Source organism: Macaca fascicularis, chromosome 3 (genome assembly GCF_037993035.2).
Source record: "Macaca fascicularis isolate 582-1 chromosome 3, T2T-MFA8v1.1".
Taxonomy (NCBI): domain Eukaryota; kingdom Metazoa; phylum Chordata; class Mammalia; order Primates; family Cercopithecidae; genus Macaca; species Macaca fascicularis.
In genome coordinates, this window is record NC_088377.1 from 59,334,467 (window position 1) to 59,357,273 (window position 22,807).

The 22,807-nt window shown below is 42.1% G+C and overlaps 1 protein-coding gene across 4 annotated transcripts in view; it reads right to left on the reverse strand.

Annotated features, from left to right (window-relative positions):
- Positions 1-22,807, reverse strand: part of LOC102133005 (S-adenosyl-L-methionine-dependent tRNA 4-demethylwyosine synthase TYW1) — a 254,181-nt gene that overhangs the window by 35,798 nt on the left and 195,576 nt on the right. For all 4 annotated transcript variants that reach the window (XM_065541834.1, XM_005549423.4, XM_065541832.2 and 1 more), the window contains 2 exons: positions 20,710-20,820; positions 7,950-8,117 (listed from right to left, as the gene is read on the reverse strand). In XM_065541834.1, the coding sequence (XP_065397906.1) occupies positions 7,950-8,117; positions 20,710-20,820 (279 nt within the window). The remainder of the gene's footprint in view (positions 1-7,949; positions 8,118-20,709; positions 20,821-22,807) is intronic.

The following is a 22,807-nucleotide window of genomic DNA, read 5'->3' on the forward strand; positions in this document are numbered from 1 at the left end:
GAATTCTAAAATAGATTGGCAGAGTAGACTAAAAAAGTATGACAACTGTATGTTGCCTATAAGAAACTCACTTCGAATATAATGATACAGGCAGGTTGAAAGGCAAAGGACAGAAAAACATATGCCATGCAAACATTGATCAAAAGAAAGCTGAAATGGCTCTATTATTGTCAGATAGAGTAAACTTCTGTTTATATATCCTTCTTCCAATGAGAAAATTACAGAGATGGAGAGGAGATTAGTGGTCGCCAGAGGCTAGGGATAGTTGGTATTGGACTACAAAGGAAGTGTGAGAAAGATCTTTGTGGTGATAGAACAGTTTTCTATCTGGGTCGTGGTGATGGCTACATAAATCTACACATAAAACAGCATAGAACTAAACACACACATGTGAGTGCATTTAAAATTGATGAAATCTGAATAAGGTCAATGGGTTGTATTAATGTCTATTTCCTGATTTTGATAACATACTATGATCATGTAAGATGTTATCACTGGGAAAAACTACGTGAAGGGTACCTGAGACCTTTCCGTACCATTTTGCAGCTTCCTATGAATCTATAATTGTTTTAAAGTAAAGACTTGGTATTCAGTTTTCTTTTGTGGCTGTCTTGGTACAACAATAGGAGAGTAGTCCTTCATTCAACATGACTGCAGCAGCTTGCACTCTCTTTCAGAAGTCCCGGGATTATTAGTAGAAATTGAGGCTGGGCACAGTGGCTCATGTCTGTAATCCCAGCACTTTGGGAGGCCGAGGTAGGAGGGTGCTTGAGCCCAGGAGTTTGACAGCAGCCTGGCCAACACAGTGGGAACCCATCTCAATAAAAAAATTTAAAAATTATCTGGGCATGGTGGCTCACGCCTATAGTCCCAGCTACTCCTCGAGAGGCTGAAGCAGGAGGACTGCTTGAGCCTGGGAGGTTGAGGTTGCAATGAGCCATGTTCACGCCACTGCACTCCAGCCTGGGTGACAGAGTGAGATGAGATCCCGTCTCCAAAATAAAAAAATAAATTGAGCAATCTTCTGAGAAAGCAGAGAATGATAAACAGGTATTTGATGATTTGGACCTCTCTGGTTTCAGATCACCTGACTCAGCTCAGGAGCTTAAAGAAAGGGCCAATGGACCAGGCCTGAGAAGTGACTATTTCCTAAGAAGTGGTACCATATTTTCATCTTTCGCTAGACACTAGTATAAGAATAGAGAGGCCATGGCTGAAAAATGACAAGATCTGCATACTCTGATACCAGAAAAAGGAAAAGAAGCGCCAGAAAACACATAATTGGAAGGAATCTAAATGAGCCTTGTTTTACTTTTTGGATGGGTTTCTGTAGTATTTCCTCATGGCCATGGTTCCCAAGCAGTGGGAGCACAGTACTCACTGGGACACTGCAAGGCATTCCATCAACTACCAGCTTGAGAGAGTTCCTAGTTTCAACATTAGGCTGTGTCACATTTCTTTCGACAATGTCATAACAAAGAGAACTGCTAGGTATTTCTTTTGACCTACAGGTCTTGTGAAAAAGCTATTGAGGCACTAGAGCACTATGAATGTGCAAGTTGGAAACCTCCACGTTAGGGTATCCGTGGTGTTTAAGTAATTAATTTCAAAGCATTTTGGATGGTCACCTGGACCATCTGTCTCACTCTGGGCATTCTAAGGACAACTTCTCATAATCTGGACTCCATAATGTGGTATCTATATCTTTGCTGGAATTTCTTCCTGACATCGCAGAGTCAATCCATTCACTCTCTACCTACATGAAAAATAAATATGCAAGTAACATCATCTCCGTGGAAGACACCTTCACAATCACCTGTTTCCCAGGTTAGAGGCCAGGGAGTCATGCCTGAACCTGCACACTCATTAATGGTCCTCATTTAATACTTTGCCAGGTCTACCACTCACTATTCTCACTCATCACAGCCTTTGCCTCAGACCCCCATTTCACCCTCAGATTGCTGGACCTGAGGGTTATAACAGGTTTGTTGTTGTTGTTGTTTTAGATATGGAGGAGGGTCTCACTATGTTGTCCAGGCTGAGCTAGAACTCCTGGACTCAAGTGAGTCTCCTGCCTCAGCCTCCTGAGTAGCTGAGACTACAGGCACATGACACCACAGCTGGCTATCACAACAGTGTTTTAACTGGTTTCTCTGTCTTACAGCTTTTCAATCCATCCCCTGTAATGCTGCCAATTTTTTCTGAAACACAAATCTTGATTGTGGCACTTCCCTACCTAAAGCTCTCCAGTGCCTCCCCATGCCCTTTAGGGAAAATGACATTTAGGATGCCATTCAATGCTATCTGTGATCTTAACCCTACCTAATAATCTCCTTCCCCTGCAACCCTTCTCTTGACCTTCAGCCATCCCAAACTACTTGTGGTTCTCAATGTGCCATGTCTCCGTGCATCTCCTTGGACTTCTGCTTGTACTGCTTCTGCTCAAATGTTTTTCCTACCTCAGCCATCATTTAAGATCCAGGTAAATGGCTCCTCCTCTGTGAAGCCTCTCCTGATGGGACCAAGTAGTCCTCAGAATGCACTCATTGAGCTCCATTCCATTCTTCCATCATAGCTCTGATTACATTCTCAGCACTTTTTTTTTTAAGATATTTGTCTTTTTCTGTTAGACCATTCTTGAAGGCAGGAACTGATATGGTTTGACTGTGTCCCCACCCAAATCTCACCTTGAATGGTAGTTCCCGTAATCCCCACGTGTTGTGGGAAGGACCTGGTGTGAGATAACTGAATCATGTGGTGGTTTCCCCCATACTGTTCTTGTGGTAGTCAGTAAGTCTCATGAGATCTGATGGTTTTATAAGGAGTTTCCTCTTTCGCTTGGTGCTCTTTTCTCTCTTGTCTGCCAACATCTAAGAGATGTGCCTTCCACCATGATTGTGAGGCCTCCCCAGCCATGTGGAACTGAGAGTCCATTAAACCTCTTTTCCTTTATAAATTACCCAGTCTCAGGTATGTCTTTATCAGCAGCGTGAAAACGGACAAATATAGGGACCACTGTTTACTCATCTTTGTAATCTTAGAGTACCCAGTCCTCTGTATTCTCAGAACACCCATGTGCCTGACACACATGGGTATTCAACAAACTTTATAGAGAATAATGAGGGTCTATCTCAGATTCTTTCCTCTGTCCTGGTGCACACTTGGTGCCATGTCTGGTTGTGCACTGATCACACTGATTTTCAGTCGTTTTCCCCACTAAACCGCGAGCTCCTTGTGGGTAGGGGAAGACCCATAAAAGCAGCAGTAACAACTATTTATTAACTGCCTATTTCACTTCAGGTTCCCTTCTAAGTTCTTTCTTTCTACTTTTTCCTTCCTTCTTTCCTTCCATCCTCCCTCCCGCTCTTCTCTTCTTCTCTTTCTCTCTCTCTCTCTTTCTTTCTTGATGGAGTCTCACTCTGTCGCCCAGGCTGGAATCCTTCTAGGTACTTTAAATATGTTATTTTTAATCTTGATAATGGCCTTGAAAGCAATACTATTAGTATCAATTTTGAATAAGGATATGAGGGATTTAATTAGAGAGAACGGAGAGACAGAGAAAGAGGAACAGGGAGTATAGAAGAGTGGTTTAAAATCAGTACAGTTCCAGTAACCCACTGGAACAAAAAATAGAATTCCTGAGTCCATACTGATAAATAAATAAATGGGAAGCAAGGGAGGGCTTTTGTTTATAGTAGAATGCTGAAGGTAAATGTGGAAGGAGTGGTACAGTTACAAAAATCAATATTTTACAATCAATAAAACATTTTATCAGGCAGGAACCATCAATAAGTGCTAAATCTATGGGGAAATTTTGGTAAGAAGTGAGATACTGCATTGTCTTATGGTACCTTTTCATAGATAGCTTATTAGGTGCAAAGGAGAGAAACAGAAGAACTGGGTAAAAGTTGTTGGCTGAACAAAATCATCACCACTAATGAGGGAGACATGGACACCAGGTACCAAGTGTGACACTCTGAAAAGGACACACCACCAATGCAGTATTCCATCTGAGGATGTACAACTTCAATCTAGCCACAAGGAAAAATCAGGCAAATATAAAACAAAAAACATTTCCTTTTTTTTTGAGATAGTCTCGCTCTGTTGCCCAGACTCAACTGCAATGGCATAATCACGGCACACTGCAGCCTTGACCTCCTGGGCTCAGATGATCCTTCCACCTTAGCCCCCTAAGTAGCTGGGACTACAGGTTCGTGCCATCACGCCTAGGAAATTTTTCTGTTTTTCAATAGTGATGGGGTCTCACTATATTGCCCAGAGTGGTCTTGAACTCCTGGGGTCAAGGGATCCACCTGCCTCAGCCTCCCAAAGTTCTAGGATTACAGGTGTAAGCCACTGCACCTCACCAAGAAATATTTCTATTAAAAGAAAGGGAAGGGGGGAAACTGTATTCTTTCAAAATAGCAACATCATAAAAGACAAAGGAAGACTGTGGAATTGTTCCAAATTGAAGGTGACTACAGAGACATGAGAAGAAAATGTAGTATCTGCCTAAATTAGGGATTGGGTAACTGTGGCTGGTAGGCCCAATCTGGCCACATTTAGCTCACAAACCTGTTTTAAGGACAGTCTTTGCATTTTTAAGAGATTGTAAAATGAGTAAACAAGCAAAGAATGTCTGACAGAGACTATATGTGCCTTGCAAACCTCAAATATTTACTTTATATAAAAATTAAAATATTTACTTTATATCTTTTTTTTTTTTTGAGATGGAGTCTCACCCTGTCGCCCAGGCTGGAGTACAGTTGCCCAGGCTCGACTCACTGCAACCTCCACCTCCCGGGTTCAAGCGATTCTCCTGCCTCAGCTTCCTGAGTACCTGAGATTACAGGCCCCTGCCACCACACCCAGCTAATTTTAGTATTTTTATTAGAGATGGGGTTTCGCTATGTTGGCCAGGCTGGTCTCGAACTCCTGACCTCAAGTGATCTGCCCGCCTCAGCCTTCCTCCCAAAGTGCTGGGATTACAGGCATGAGCCACCACACCCGGCTCATATTTTCTTTATAAACAAAGTTTGCTGACTCCTGCAGAGTAGATCTTGAACTGGAAGGGGAAGTGCTATAAAGGACATTACAAGTTGAACTGACAAAATGTGAATATGGATAGTAAAGTCATGTATCAGTTTACAGTTTTGAAGTTGATAACTGTATTGTGGTTATAAGAGACAATATTCCTAGTCTTAAGAAATTCACACTGAAACATTTAGGGCAAAGGACCATGACCAATGCAACATTTCCTCAAATGGCTCAGAAAAGACAGATGTGTGCATGTGTATGCTGGGGGACTGGGGGCGGGGGGCGGGGGTGCGGAAGGGAGGGAGAGAGAGGGAGAGAGAACAAGAGCACGAGAGAGAGCAAGAGAACAAGCAAATGGCAGAAAAATGGTAACAGGTGATTTTGCAAATCTGTGTCCTTTGTTCTATTTTTATCATCGTACTTTTTTGTAAATTTGAAATAATTTCCAAGTTTAAAACAAAAGAAAAAGAAAGAAGGAAGGAAAGAAGGGAATACAGGCTCTGGAGTCAGATGCCAGGGCTTAAATCCCATTTCTCCTCCTTACTGGCTGTTTCATCTTGGGCAAGTTACTGAACCCCTTGAGGTGTCAATTTCTCATCCATAAGACAGAGGTCAGGCTGGGCGTGGTGGCCCATGCCTGTAATCCCAGCACTTTGGGAGACTGAGACAGGCGTATCACTTGGGGTCAGGAGTTCGAGACCAGCCTGGCTAACATGGTGAAACACCATTTCTACTGAAAATACAAAAATTAGCCAGTGTGGTGGCTCACACATGTAGTCCCAGCTACTCAGGAGGCTAAGGCAGGAGAAGCGCTTGAAGCGGGGAGGCAGAGGTTCCAGTGAGCCAAGGTTGCATCGCTGCACTCCAGCCTGTGCAACAGAGCAAGATTCCATCTTTAAAAAAAAAAACAAAAACAAAAAACAACAGAGGTCTCGATAGTACCTACCTTACAGGGATGCTGTGAGGATTTAAAAATACACTTGACAGTGTCTGTCACATATTAAGCATTTGCCAAATTAGGTGGTTTTATAAAAATAACAATAACTGAAGCAGCAATAACTGAATCATGCTATGAGCTAGGTGCTGTGTTAAGTGTTTCATAGCAATGGCCTTGGCTAGCAATATGCCCATTTTCCAGATGAAAAGCTAAAAAGAGATAAGGGCCAAGATTAAAGCCCTCTAATCAATCTGACTCCACATGTAATCTCTTCTCATTCATCACACTACAGAAAGAGGAAAGAACTTGCACAAAGTCACCTAGTTAACAAGTGGTGGTGTAAGATTTGTGCCAAGTCTACTTTGCAATTAACCCTGTGGCTTTCCATTCTTCATGTCTGAGCACTGAGTCCCTTGCTGCACAGCCTGGTGTCCAGAACTCAGCAGGCACTCAATAAACACTCAAAGAACTGAATTGGCTTGAATGAGACGGTTGCTATCGATTTCATCTATCCTCATGGGAATAGAGAAGAAATCTTACAGACTGAAGTAAAGTATTAGACTAAAATTAAATTGTCCTGTTTTAAATGTTCCTTTGAATACTGCCAATGGTTTCGAAAGATGCCCTGTAGTATACAAAAGATCAATGGACTAGAGGGAGAGAAGGCTGTGATTCTAGTTTGACACAGCCATTTAAGCCAGTCTCTTCACCGTTCAGACCTCAGTTTCCATATGGTAAAACTGAGAGGGTTAAATCACATATTTCAAACACCTCAGGAGAGATCTGATCCTAGGCTTGACTTCATTTCTAGAAATAATCTTCTAAATACAACATACAGAACGCAATCACAGGTAACAAGGCACGGGAGAAGACAAGGCAACATGAATGAGAACCTGCAGAAATGACAGACAACAGACACACGGCCACAGAAACTTTAGACATTGGAATTATCAGATGCAAACCATAAAACAACTCACTTCCAGTACTCAAGAAGATAAAACCCAAGCTTGAAAACTTCAGCAGGGAAATAGAAATTATACAAAATAGCATTTTTGAAATAAACAAACCAAGCAGAAATTACACAATTAAAAAACATGAAATCTAAAGTTAAGAAATTAATGGTTGAATTTAATAGCACAGGAGACACAGCTGAAGCAAAACTTAGTGAACTGGAATATGAATCAATAGAAACTACCCAAAATGAAACATGGAGAGATGGAGAGACAAAAGCAAAAAAATACAAATGAGAAGGCAAGAGATACAAAAAACTAAATATAGTGACGTCTAACATATGTTTAATTGGAGTCCCAGAGGAGAAAATATAATGAGAAAGAATATATATTTAAAGAAATAAAGACTAAGAAATTTTCCAGAACTTCTCCAGAAAATTAACAAATTATTTCAGTGGCCCACCTCTATCAAGAACTGGATTTTTCCTTTGCTAGGAGTTATTTACTTAAGAAAGATACTAGATTCATGTACTTGTTCTATCTAATAAAAGGACTAAAGGGGGAAAATGGAAATAGTGTTATAAACTAAAATCCCAAACAAAATTCTCCAGATGCCAAGATTCAAGCAATCTAAAATTTGATAGATACCTCAATATTGCTTCTGACAGCTAGAAACTCATATGGGGACTATTTACTATTTTAGCTTTTCCCTGTCATTCCAGGAAAGGACTAGACGTTATCACAAGGATATTTTGCTTTGTTTTGTTAGCATGCACCTTCTAAAAACTGCAAACCAGAAAGTACTTCAAGATGTCGAGAGGAGGGCTAAACAAGAAGCAATTTCACACAGAAAAGGGTTTATGAGCCCAGCAGACAGAATTTAGTGCTTTCTTATTTTTGTTTTAGGAAAGGTAGTAAACAAGCAAATAATACGTATAACAATGTAAGAGGAAAATAAAGAGAGAAGAGAAGGAAAGAACAGCAGGGTCGGGGAACAGAAGAATCCATGTTTGAGTTATTCTTACCTTTTTGTGTGCTATCAGGAGGCAATTAGAGTGTTCGTGTTCACATGCAATTTCATAGTCAGGGATCAGATCCACCAGCTCGCGGACAAACTGTACCACTTCCTCATGCCAGGGCACATGCGCCATGGTAAGACTGCTTGCTGAACTTTCTCCGCAGTAGGTAACACCCTGTGGAAACAGTATAACCATCAGAGATGACTACAGACCTACCTGCATGTCATAGAAGAAGACTTTCAGAGCCAGAAAGCCTTCTTGAGGTCATCCAATGCAATCCAGTCCGCATTTTACAGTGAAGGAAGTGAACATAGAGACGATAAAATCTGCTTAGGAGACCATACAAGTAGCTACTGACAAAGACAGCAGGCCGATGCTCTCGCTACTCGATGACATTGCTGGGGCTTAAGTACCTGTGCTTTCTACAGTTGTCACAATCTATGCTGTCTGGTCACAATAATGTATTTTAATCAACAGCATGTTTTTTGATTCAGATTCATCTGTGCACTATAACTGAGGAATTCTGAAGGGGTTATCACCCCTTAGGATAATAATGGGGACACAGTGGACACTCACAAAAATTCACTGACCAAGTAATTGATACACTGGGAAAATAAGCTGAGCTTCCATTTTCTAGTATAATTGAGATTGAAACTGGCAAACTTTTTCCTTAAAGTGCCAGGTAAGGATCCCTTTAAAATTATTATTATTATTATTATTATTTTGAGACAGAGTCTTGCTCTGTCGCCCAGGCTGGAGTGTAGTGGCGCGATCTCGGTTCACCACAACCTCCACCTCCTGGGTTCAAGAGTCTCGTGCCTCAGCCTTCCGAGTAGCTGGGATTACAGGCGCCTGCCACCACGCCTGGCTAATTTTTGTACTTTTAGTAGAGATGGGGTTTTGCCACGTTGACCAGGCTGGTCTTGAATTCCTGGCCTCAAGCAATCTACCTGCCCCAGCCTCCCAAAAGTGCTGGGATCACAGGTGTGAGCCACTACACCTGGCCTAAAATTATTCTTTAAGGAATTCATTTTGTAATGCACTTTGAATGTGGTTGTATAGACAATCATGTCAAAAGGGAAATATATTTGTGTATGCACCTATATACCTTTACACACAACTACATACACACATGTATTTGACCAACATAGAAATTCTTCTTAAGTACAACTGCAGAAAGATAAACTGTCTAACTCTTGGACTCTCTAACAGCCCAGGCATACAAGAGCCCAAAATTTCATAACTAAATTCTCTATTTGGTAAATTACATAATGGTAAATGATTACTTTTCTAATAATAAAAGATTTATCTTATTTCTTGAGATAAATCTTAACTCTGTGAGCTCTTCAAATACTCACAAATCAAACTTTTCTCAACAACTTGTTTGAATATCCCAGAAATGATTCTGCTAAGTGGGGAATAACTGGGGGGGACTGGGAGAAAGGCATGTGCACCCCTCATACACATTCTCTCTCACACACACACAGAAACACATACCAATACATACAAAGACAGGACTCACACACACATACCACAGACAATTTGGATAATGCAGAATGACACATTTTATTTTATTTTATTTTATTTTATTTTATTTTATTTTGGATACAAGAGTCTCATTCTTGTTGCCCAGGCTGGAGTGCAGTGGTGTGATCTCAGCTCACTGCAGCCTCCACCTCCTGGGTTGAAGCGATTCTCCTGACTTAGCCTCCCAAGTAGCTGGGAATACAGGCACGTGCCACCATGCCCAGCTAATTTTTGTATTTTTAGTAGAGATGGGGTTTCGCCATGTTGGCCAGGGCTGGTCTTGAACTCCTGACCTCAAGTGATCTGCCCATCTCGGCCTCCCGTGTGCTGGGATTACAGGCGTGAGCCACCGTGCCTGGCCAACACTGAATTTTTAAAAACCAACAAATGACCAGAGTGACCCTGACCCTGATGGCAGAGCTGGGACCTGGATGAAGATTCACATGAGCTTTGCCAAACACTCGACTCAAGACAGCTGTTCAGAAAGATTACTGGTGCACTAAACTGAGATGGCCTTTGTGGAATATAAACCACAGCCACCCCGCATAATTACAATAAACAAGAGAATCTTCTCAGCTTGCCCAGTGATTTAGAAGATTCATTAAACAGAGTTGGAGCTGAAACTGTGCCCTAAAGAGTTAAAGAAACCAACGACTAACAGAAATTCTTGTGTTTGCAGGATGGCAGTATAAGAAAATAAACAACTTGCTAAAATGCTGAAACTCCCTCTGCTTGTGAGATTAAAAAAAAAACTGGCTGAAATTGGTTGGAACCAACATGGCCAATGGAGTCTGAGTAGAAAGAGCTTGCTGACGTCACAGCCCAAATTTCCAACACATTTCATACTAACTCTGCCTGAATTTGCATATATAATCCATGAGGAAGCATGATGAAATAGACAACTGCGCGTGTCCAAGGACTTTTCAGATCTCCCCTTTCCTTCCACTAATCACTTACTAATCTGAGAATCCATCTCGTGATAAAATCACTGCCTTAAAGCCTGCACAGGAAGACAAATTTGAGCTGGACTTAGTGTCTCTTTATTAGCTGACTTGCAATAAAAAAGTTTTTTTTTCCCCCTCAAAAACCCTATGTCAATTAGTATTGGCTTCCAGAGCATCAGGCAGTGAGCCCCTTTTGCTCAGTAACAGAGCTTAAGGTGAAGAAAAAAAGGCAAATAATGACATGGTTCAAGCAATCATTATGAAAGCATGGCTGAAAAACTGCTAGCCTTACCCAAGTGCATAAAAAACATGAAAATGATTTATTGATAAGCCAAATTAGTCATAAAAGTGTACTCTACCTCAATTTAAATACTGCTTATATGTGGATTACACAAACCACCATGTATGCAGTAGCTACTTCAAAGGACTTCCTTTTTAATATTTAAAAAGTTAGTTCACTGAATCACAGAGTTGTTAGATAAGATCTTGTCTTCGTGGGAACAGCTTTTGAAAATATTTTAATATTTTATTACACAGCAAAAATAGCCATGAAACACTGAGGGGAGATTTAGTTTGGGAATGGAATGAGAGAATGCCTGCTGTGGTTCATTATCATGACTCCACCATTCCTTACGACTCTATGATGCTTTATGGTATTTTCACATAACATTTCTCATTTTAGCCAGATAAAACCCTTTGAGGAGGCTAGGCACAGTGGCTCATGCCTGTAATCCCAGTTCTTTGGGAGGCTGAGGCGGGCAGACCACTTGAAGTCAGGAATTCGAGACCAGCCTTATCAACATGGTGAAACCCCGTCTCTATTAAAAATACAAAAATTGGCTGGGCACGGTGGTGCTCACCTGTAATCCCAGCTACTTGGGAGGCTGAGGCAGGACAATCGCTCGAACCTGGGAGGCGGAGATTACAGTGAGCTGAGATCGCGCCTCTGCACTCCAGCCCGGGCAACAGAGCGAGACTCTGTTTCAAAACAAAACAAAACAAAACCCAAACAACGACAACAACAAAATCCTCTGAGGGAAGCAGTCCTGGGTACTTCCTGAGTCAATCACAGAGCCAGAGCCTGCACTGTGACAGAAATGCTCTGGGCAGAAAATGGTCTTGGTGACTTAGAGTGGGGGTCACCTCAGGGACCCCGAGCTCTCACTTAGTTAGGCGCCCAATGGCTCTGTCTGGTGTTCTCTCTGCTGTGACTGCCCCACTTCATCCTACCCTCTAGTCTACTGATGGCTTGTCCTGACTTTATTCCTGAGCACAGAATTATCTAAAAAACTTTCTCTTCATATCACAGCTGTCTGCCACCTTCTCACCCACTCTCACCCTCACCCCCAACTCCATTTATCAGAAGCAGCAAGTTTTTCGCCCAAAACTCTGAATAAAGAACAGTCTGAAGAAAACAGATGGGTACAGCGTGGTGATGGAAAAGCCAAGTCACTCACGCCAGAATCTGCAGGCTGAGGAGTGACAAGCAGACCCCAAGAATGTTCGTGAAGAACAGGACCATTTATACATCTTTGGAGTCTGCAGTGAAAAGCATAACCCACACTTTTACAACCTGGTGGCTTTCAGACCCACCCACTGCCCTAGGAGATGGGGGCTGCTATACTGTGGATATCTGAGCCTTCAAACCTCATGCTGAAATGTGATCCCCAGTGTTGGGGGTGGAACCCAATGGGAGGTGTTCGGGTCACAAGGGCAGTGTCCATCTGTCTGTCTCTCTGTCTGTCCATCTGTCTCTTTCTCTGCCTTCTGCCATGATTGAAAGCGGCCTGTGGCCCTCACCACAAGCAGCTGCTGGCACCAGGCTTCTTGCAGAGCCTGCAGAACCATGAGCCAATAAACCTCCTTTCTTTAGAAATTACACAGCCTCAGGTATTCTTTTATAGCGATGCAAACAGACTAAGACGGGGCCATAAAGTCCTCCTCACTGGCTGCTTGGAGAGTTTGCCTTGGGATTCATGGTCTGTGGGAAGAGCAGTATTACGCTGGTTTGACTATTTGATATCCTAATTAAACCAACTGGGTGTCAAAAGACTCCTGATACTGTTTTTGTTCCCCATAGTTTGATGAGAAAAGAAATAATGACTTTATGATTTTTTTCTCCCACAATATACCCCAAATACTTCATTCCTTTATCCTAAAAATGCTTCAATAACTCCCCTTTAAACCAGCCCAAGCTTCTCACCACGGCACGAGGCCTTCCTCACCTGCCTCTGTAGCTTGCGCTAACAATGGACCATCAGCCATTCAAGCCCCTGTCTTTTGGCCATATGCACAAGTAACTCTAGAGCTGGACTGCCCACTCAGCATCCTGTCTGCACCTGGCTAAAACGACCCATCAATTTTTTTAACCTCCATTCAGGAACCTCTACGCTATCTGACCCTGATCTTATCACATCCTGTGCAGTTATCTTTTACCAGGTAACTGGTACAACAAAGCGTCAAAACTCAGCCCTTCAAGGGCAGGGACTGTGTCTTGTTCCTCTTGGTACCCCAAATCAATCTATGCTAAATGAATGAAAAATCGAGTCAGACATTCTCCTATGACATTAAACTCCATAACTCTTTTCTAATCTGATACAAAATTTCATTCGCATTACTCAGGAGTTTTCTACTCAGTAACAGTTGTGAGCCAGCTGATAAACGCTGGTTAGGGACTGCTACGTACAAGAAAAAGTGACTGTATTCCTCACCTTTGTGGGAGAGAGTGAGGCTATGCTAAGACAATCATTTTGCAGGGTGCATTCTGCAAGGATTGAGCATTCCACACAGCTAGGGGGCTAACAGTAAGTAGTTTTAAACGATTTGACAACAAATAATTACAGAGCACTTCCTAGTCTCAAGGTGTAATGCTAGGCAGAGAACACACAGACAGTATTTCATTTACAAATGGATTGTATTACAAAAGTTTTCAGCAAGACAGATGGTTGTAACAGGAAACCTTTTCACAAGCAAGCAAGTAAATAATGACAAGGAAGATTCTCAGGCTAGCAAATAAAGGCCTCTTTAAGCCTAATGAAGCTAAGATACATGCTAATTTACAAGGAATATAGCAGAAAAATATTTTACAAGAGTGGTAAAGAAAGAAAAGAGGAAATCGATATGATAAAGAAATAGCCTCTATTGATTTCGTTTAAATAAATGTGCTTAATGGAGAGTGATCTAAAAACTTAACTGAATCTGGGCATACATTACCCCATTGAATTCTCAAAACAAACTTATTAAAGAGACATTCTTATTCTAATTTTAATATTGACAGAATTTAGGCTCAAAGAGGATGAATAACCTGTCTTAGGCTACACTGGCACATTTTAGGTAGGTATCAAAACTGGGCACTGCCTCTCGCCCCACGAGACTCCAGTAAGTGCAGACTATGGGAGACCCCAGATCTGACATGCACACACGCACATGCACAAACACAACACACACACATGCACACAAACACCACACACATGCACACACAACACACACGCACATGCACGAGCACAACACACACACATATATGCACACACATAACACATACAACAATGCACAAACATGCACACACACAAAACACACACACACACCACACACACATGTACACACCACACACACACACACACACACACGCGCGCATCAGGGAGGAAAGATGCCGAGGGCATGCCTGGCCATGACGCCACTCCCGCATTTACAATCGCCCTTCCTGACCCAAGGGTGTTCATGCTACCATTTCTATGACCAAAGTTAAGATGATTTTTCCTTTGACTCACACATGAGAAACTGCACACAGGGTAGATAGAAAAAGGAAGGCAGAGTTTCCTAAATTCAATTAGGTTAGTGCTACAAGCAAAATGAGAAAAAGAAGTTGAATAGGGAGACATACACATGTCAGAAACCTTCCTCAAACTGGATTTAGGAATTTGTCAACAGTTCAGCACAGTACTCTGAATGCACACACACACACGTATGTGTGTGTTTCAATTTTAAAGTCAAAGAACTTAATAACAAAAAGATAAGCAACTCAACTGAAATACAAAGGGTATGAACAGCATTGTGTCTGCGTCTGCAGGGAGCTTGAGGCATATCCATGAATCCAGGGCCAATTTGTATTATTGATTTTACATCTTGGGAGCATTTATATGACCTTGAGGTACTATAATATTAAATTTGAATTCCAAGGCTGTTTGAGGGTAGGGCCCTGGAGAGAATTTTCCTTTTTACCAAGAGCACGGGTATGGAACAAACATTCCAAGTGTTACTGTGTCCATGGGTAAGTTTTTCCCTAATCCATCCTTTCACTGAAGGTGAAAGGGCCTAGTCTTCTGTCCTTTAAACCCAAGTCCTGTCTACGGGGACCATGGAGTACTTTCAGAATGGTTTCTTTTCTTCTAGCTCCAAGAGTGTCTCCCTTACGGCCATGACAGATATGCACCTTCCCAAACGTATGGTTTTCATAACAGATTCACTTCTAAGTGTTTATCCTTAGAGAGGTTTGAGGTTATAGCCTACCATATTGCTAGTTTTTGGTTTTTTTTTTGAGACAGAGTCTCACTCTGTCGCCCAGGCTGGAGTGCAGTGGTGCGATCTCCACTCACTGCAAGCTCCGCCTCTCAGGTTCACGCCATTCTCCTGCCTCAACCTTCCAAGTAGCCGGGACTACAGGTGCCCGCCACCGCGCCCGGCTAATTTTTGTATTTTCAGTAGAGCGGGGTTTCACCGTGTTAGCCAGGGTGATCTCGATCTCCCGACCTCGTGATCCGCCCATCTCGGCCTCCCAAAGTGCTGGGATTACAGGTGTGAGCCACCGCGCCCGGCCTTATATTGCTAGTTCTTATCAAATGTTTTATGGAGAGGCCTTATTATTGTTGTTGTTATTTATCTATCTATCTATCTATCTATCTATCTATCTATCTATCTATCTATCTATTTATTTATTTTGAGACAGAGTCTTGCTCTTTTGACCAGGCTGGAGTACAGTGGCATGATCTCAGCTCACTGCAGCATCTGCCTCCTGGGTTCAAGTGATTCTCATGCCTCAGCCTCCCGAATAGCTGGGATTATAGGCACCCGCCACCATGCCCAGCTAATTTTTGTGTTTTTAGTACAGACAGGGTTTCACCATGTGGCCAGGCTGGTCTCGAACTCCTGACCTCAAGTGATCCACCTGCCTCAGCCTCCCAAAGTGCTGGGATTACAGGCATGAGCCACTAGGCCCAGGTAATAATTTTTAAAACTCCTCTATTTTAGAAAATTTTAACTTTAATTAATAAGACAACAACAACAAAAAGATGTCTTTCCAGACATTCTGTAGTTTAACCCTATTGAACAGGAAAAGCATGCCTTCTCCATTTACTTATTCCATTTGTCTTTTGAATTACAAACCAATGCATGCTCATTGCAATAATCCACACAATATATAATTACAAAATGTAAAATTAATAAACCTTCCCCCTTCTCTCAAATAGATAACTGTTAACAATCTCACATATATCCTTCCATACTTTTCTTACATAAATACATCTGAACATACAACATTGAAAATGCAATCAACGATTTAAAATAAAAATTAAAATAAAAAAAGAAAATGGAATTGCATAATAAATATTATTCTAGAATTTGTTTTGCCTCTTAGTAGCAGTATGCTATATTCTGTAAACATCCTTTTGCCACTACAGCATCAAAGGAAGACATCTCATTAACTTGCTAGACGAATGACAGGTAAGTTAACAAAGCATGAGACTAACCCTCTAGTGACCAGGCATTTCACATTCATTGCAGGACCCTTCTCCCTGGGGTCTTCTATGAAAGATCTGACATGACTGAATGTGCCTCCCTCTGATGTAACATGAACTGTTATTTATTACATTATATTTTATCATCAAAAATTTAATTTTAAGCCAGGCACGGTGGCTCACGCCTGTAATCCCAACACTCTGGGAGACCAAGGCAGGCGGATCATCTGAGCTCAGGAGTTCAAGACCAGCCTGGGCAACATGACAAGACCCTGTCTCTACAAAAAGTACAAAAATTGGCCAAGCATGGTGGTGTACACCTGTAATCCCAGCTATTTGGGTGGCAGAGGCATGAGAATTGCTTGAACGTGGGAGGCAGAGGTTGCAGTGAACCGAGATTGTGCCACTGTGCTCCAGCCTGGGAGACAGAGTTAGACCCTGTCTCAAAAAAAAAAAAATTAATTTTGGTTATACATTTCTCCAAGAGTTTTCAATTATAAGATCTCTCAGAGTAGGTCATTTTACTTTTATAGATTTTTGCCTATTTTCAATAAAACATTCATTTCCCAAATAGCACATACATATAAAATTTTTCATCTCCAGTGCTTTAACAAGGCCTATCACATGGAGAGATCTCAAAAATATTGTTGAATGCAAGGACAAAATAAAATGGAAAATTTGAAAGAAAACTTTGTTGTTAATAGCATCTTAGCTAGGCTGGGTGCAGTGGCTCATGTCTATAATCCCAGCACTTTGGGAGGCTAACATAGGAGGACTGCTTGAGGCCAGGAGTTCAAGACCAGCCTGGGCAACACTGTGAGACCCCATTTCTATAAATACAAAAATGTTTTAAATTAGCCAGGCGTCGTGGTGTGCATCTGTCATCCAGCTACTTGGGAGGCTGAGGTGGGAGGATCACTTGAGCCCAGGAGCTGTAGGCTGCTGTGAGCCATGATTGCACCACTGTACTCCAGCCTGGGCAACTGAGCAAGACTGTCTCAGAAAAACGAAACAAAACACATCTCAGCTATAGACAGAAGGCTTTATCTATTTCCTAATGATGTTCATAGTTTGGTGAACCAAGTAATATCCACCAGAGAATTATACTATTTAAAGAAAGCTGTCTTTCTTTAAAAAATACTTCTTTAAAATTATGCTATTTAAAGAAAGCTGTCTTTCTTTAAAAAATAATGCTGGCTGATTTTTTTTTCAGATTTAAAATACCTGTTCTTTATAGAAAAACATGACTACAAAAGTAAGAAAGGAGAGGGGAGAGGCGGGGCAGGGGGGAAGAAAGGAGGGAAATGAAAAAAGGGGAGATCCAGCCAAGCTGCTTTATTATAATAGAGGTTTTACTGCAACATAATTTGAGGCAGCATTCTTTAATAGCTAAATCGTAAACTGAAACACCACTAATCTCTGATGTTGGCAAGGTTTGCTTAAGCTGACGCGTATTTTCAGGGGCAGTTTGTATCTTTGCATCATTAGAGCTCTTGCCAAGAGTAGCCTTTTGAAATTAAGAGCAATTTCGAGTGTCTTCAGCCTGACCAGAGATAAAATGTTACATACTCAGACAGGAGTATTTCATCTGTTCCCATCTCCCCACACCTCTAGAGCAACACCAAAAGCTAAACTCACCAAAAGACAGCTGTAAAACCTCTGATATGACACAGAGAGCGTTCAGTTTCAAAGCCATAAACGGAAATGAGCAGAGCTGGCTTTCCCAGACAGGGTACATTTTCTCATCACTTCTCTTGTCTTGTGGACTCTTAGTTGCCCAAAAAAGCCATTACTTCCAATCATTATTTCTAGTCCTATTTTATCCCTGAAATTTTGAGCTTATAAAACCTACGATCTATTTAAACTTCTACTCAGATATTTAAAAGATATCTCAAATTTAACGTAGCCAACAGGGAGCTCAAAATTTCTCCCCAAATATGTCCCCTTTTCCCTCCTGGTTTCCTGTATCTCAGCAAACAGTTTCACCATCCACGCAATGGCTTAAGCCAAAAACCCAGGTGCTATTCTTGATTCTTTTTTCTTTCAGCTCATACCTATAATCTAGCAAACAGTTTCATTTGTTCTGCTTCCAAAACGAATCCTAAATGCACCCACTGCTCTCCAGCCCTAGTCCCACTGACCTTCCCCAAACCATCTCTTGCTTGGACTAACCACTCACTTCGTGACTGTTCTGCCTACTCTACTGCCCTCTATAACCAAGCCATGCTGCAACAGTGGGTGATCTTTTAAAATCACAAATCAGATTGCATCTCTCCCCAGCTTCACGCCCTTTCGTAGTGCACCTATATTTAAAAAGCTTACCATCAAACTTAGTTTAAAATCCAATCCCCTATCTTTGCTTGAAAGGCCTCCTAAAAGCTGCCCCAGCCCACTGCTCTGATTCATCCTGTGCCACTGCCAACCTCAGCTGCTCTACTAGGATAGCACAGGACCTTCGTGGACTAGCACCACCTGCCCGGAATGCCCTTACCCCAGGCTTTTGCTGACCACTTACATATCAGTTTTTAAAATATCATCTCAGGCCGGGCGCGGTGGCTCAAGCCTGTAATCCCAGCACTTTGGGAGGCCGAGACGGGTGGATCATGAGGTCAGGAGATCGAGACCATCCTAGCTAACACAGTGAAACCCCGTCTCTACTAAAAAATACAAAAAAAAAACTAGCCGGGCGATGTGGCGGACGTCTGTAGTCCCAGCTACTCGGGAGGCTGAGGCAGGAGAATGGCGTGAACCCGGGAGGCGGAGCTTGCAGTGAGCTGAGATCCAGCCACTGAACTCCAGGCTGGGCGACAGAGCAAGACTCCGTCGCAAAAAAAAAAAAAAAAAGTCATCTCAGGCCCAGCACGCTAGCTCTAATCCCTGTAATCTCAGCACTAATCCCTGTAATCTCAGCACTTCGGGAGGCTGAGGTGGGTGGATCATTCAAGGTCAGGAATTCGAGACCAGCCTGGGCAACATGGTGAAACCCCGTCTCTATTAAAAATAGAAAACTTATCCAGGTGTGGTAGTGGGCAGCTGTAGCACCACCTACTTGGGAGGCTGAGGGAGGAGAATCGCTTGAACCTGGGAGGCAGAGGTTGCAGTGAGCCAAGATCGTGCCACTGTACTCCAGCCTGGGTGACAGAGCAAGACTCCATCTCAAAAAACAATAAAATAAAATAAAATAAAATAAAATAAAATGTCATCTCAGAAAAGCTTCTCTAAAACAGTCAACCACCATATCTAGTAAAATAATATATGCATTTACCCTTTGACCCAGCAATACACTCATAGGTATCTATCCCAAAGAAACACTTGCAAAAATATGAGAGGCAAGCAGACATTATGTGACTCCTGATTGGAGTATACAAGACCACCAGTGAAATATTCCTGAAATATAAAACAAACCCACACACACATGTACTCCTGAATGTAATCAATCTTCTCTTGATCTAACTATAGGCACCGATCCACAGGAAATACAGGAAGCACAGGAACATGCAATCAACAGAATCTAAAATATAAACATAGGGCATCAGCCAAGATGCATGATCCATTTTATACAGCAAAGTGATTTCTAAGAGGATAAAAAAACCCATGGAAGAGGAAATGAAAATTTTTGGGTATGAGCCCAGCACTTTGAATAACTGTTTGAAAAGAATACACATCAGCCAGGCACAGTGGTTCACACCTATAATCCCAGCACTTTGAGAGGCCGAGCCAGGAGGGTCGCTTGAGGCCAGGAGTTTGAGACCAAACTGGGCAAAACAGTGAGACCTTCTCTTTACAAAAAAATAAAAATGAGCCAGGCACAGTGGTGTGCACCTCTAGTCCCAGCTACTCAGGAGGCTGAGGCAGGAGGATTGCTGGAGCCCAAGAGTTGGAGGCTGCAGTGAGCTACAATCACAGCACTGTACTCCCGCCTGGGTGACAGAGCAAGTCCCTGTCTCAAAATAAATAAAATAAAAATAACACAACATAACATAACATAAAAATGAAATAAAATAAGCATAGATATCTTTTAGGAATATATGCTGAAACAATTGTGGGTAAATGATTTAATTTTGGTGGTTTGCTTTAAAATAATCTGGGCTAAGAGCAGAGAAAATGGGTAAAGGTATAATTGAAACAACTCTGGATCCTGACTTGATCATTTTTGAAGGTGAGTGATGGGTGGATGGGGGTTCATTAGACCAATCTCTCTACTTCCGTATATGTCTGAAATAAAAGTTTATGTAAAAGCCAACCAATTACTCACCACCACACTATTTTATTTCTCAGCATGTTCATGTCACTACATGGTTTTTAATGACTCATTTTGTGTCGACTGTCCATCCTCCCACTAAAACACTTGCTTTATAAGAGCAAGAGCTTGGTCTTCTTGACAGCTATTATCCCTAAGGCCTAGAACAATGCCAGGTTCTTGATGAATACCGACCATGAAATGAATACATCAATAAAATTCCTGGGACCTCTAGAGTTTTACAAGGTGTTAACTCCACCATGGCCAACAAAGCACCACGATTCTTTGTCACTCCACCATGGCCACCAGAGTGAGCAGGGGCTTACCTTCACTTCAATGAAGTCAGGATTCCCCAGAAACACGAGCTGCGCGTAGGCCTGGAGCTCATCCACGTTCCATGCTTTCACGAGCGTCAGTCTGTAGACAGTTCGTTGTTGCTAAAACAAAGGAAAAGACAACTTTGTTGTTATCTTGGTGGACGTCATCTCTTAACCTAGAGGGTTTCTCAAGCTTTTTCAACCCAGAGAACCCAGGATGGGCAAAACTCATCATGAACTTTTGTAAACTGAAGCTGTATTTTGAGGAAAGATGAAACAAAAATAAACACTATGATTCTAACATACCTTATGGAAGGCACAAGCGATACTGACATATATATTCTCTCCCCCACAGCACTTAAGGCTATGCCAGGCACCCAAAGGTTTCTTGACACAGACACACTGAACTACATTTAGTAAGGAATGATAAACTGACCAAACAGTGTTGGGCTACAAAAAATTAATTCAAATATCCTCTAGGCCTTCAGGTAATAATCACCCAAGTTGTTAGTGACAAGAATTGTTAATAAGTCCTGTCTTCTTTCCTACTCTCTCATTATTTAATGATCTCTTGGCATTTCTTACTGGCAGAAAAGGCACATGGATGGATTGTCAATGTTGCCATTTGTGTGCCATATAACCACAAGAGGGACTGGCTTGCTTTCTTTTCTTCTTTATTTTTTTAGAGCAGGGTCTCGCTCTGTGGTCCAGGCTGGAGCGCAGTGGTACAATCTTAAGTCACCACAGCCTCAATCTCCTGGACTCAAGTGATCCTCCTGCCTCAGCTTCCCAAGCAGCTGGGACTATAGGCACATGTCATCATGCCTGGCTAAGCTTAAAAAATTTTTTAGAGATGGGGTTTTGCTATGTTATCCAGGCTGGTCTCGAACTCTTGGCCTTAAGTGATGCTCATGCCTGAGGCTTCCAAAGGGCTGGGATTACAGGCGTACACCATTGTGTCAAGCTAGATTTCTGAAAATGTAATTAGACAATAGGCATTAAAGCCTTTAAAAAGCTTACACCCTGACTTTGTAGCTCCCTTTTAGAACCCAAAACAAATGATTAAAAATTCAAAGACATTAAAAAATCTCAGGACAATTTTTTTTTTTTTTTTTTTTTTGAGTCAGAGTCTCGCTGGAGCCCAGGCTGGAGTGCAGTGGCCGATCTCGGCTCACTGCAAGTTTCACCTCCCGGTCCACGCCATTCTCCTGCCTCAGCCTCCCGAGTAGCTGGGACTACAGGCGCCTGCCACCTCGCCCAGCTAGTTTTTTTGCATTTTTTAGTAGAGACAGGGTTTCACCGTGTTAGCCAGGATGGTCTCAATCTCCCGACCTCGTGATCCGCCCGTCTCGGCCTCCCAAAGTGCTGGGATTACAGGCTTGAGCCACCGCGCCCGGCCGACAACATTATTAATAATGGCTTAAGACCGGGCATGATGGCTCATGCCTATAATCCCAGCATTTTGGGAGGCCGAGGTGGGGGGATCACCTGAGGTAAGGAGTTTGAGACCAGCCTGGCCAACATGGTGAAACCCCATCTCTACTAAAAATACAAAAATGAGCCAAGCGTGGCGACACGCACCTGTAATCCCAGCTACTTGGGAAGCTGAGGCAGGAGAATCGTTTGAGCCTGGGAGGTGGAGGTTGCAGTGAGCTGAGATTACGGCCACTGCACTGAGACAGAGCAAGACCCTGTCTCAAAATAAATAAATAAATAAATAAATAAATAAATAAATAAATAAATAAATAAAAATAATAATAAGAATGGCTTAAAATCTAAAGTGAGACCCACCCCTTGGGTAGGTGCAGGACCTGTGACTTGCCTGTAACCAACAGACTATAGCAAAGGTGATGGGATGTATGTGGTTCTATGTACATGATTACACACATCTGTAGCAAATGCCCAGGTAACATCCAGGCTACCAACCCTCAAACCACACCTTAAGTAGCAATGCTCAAAATACTCAAGAAAAAAAAAAAAAAGTAAAGTGAAAGGGATGCACAAAATGATACCAATCTTACTACTTTAGTCTATGTTTGAAAACTTCTAACATTTATAAAAAAGAAGAAACACTTGAAATCTTCATTGAAGAAAACTAACAGATCGT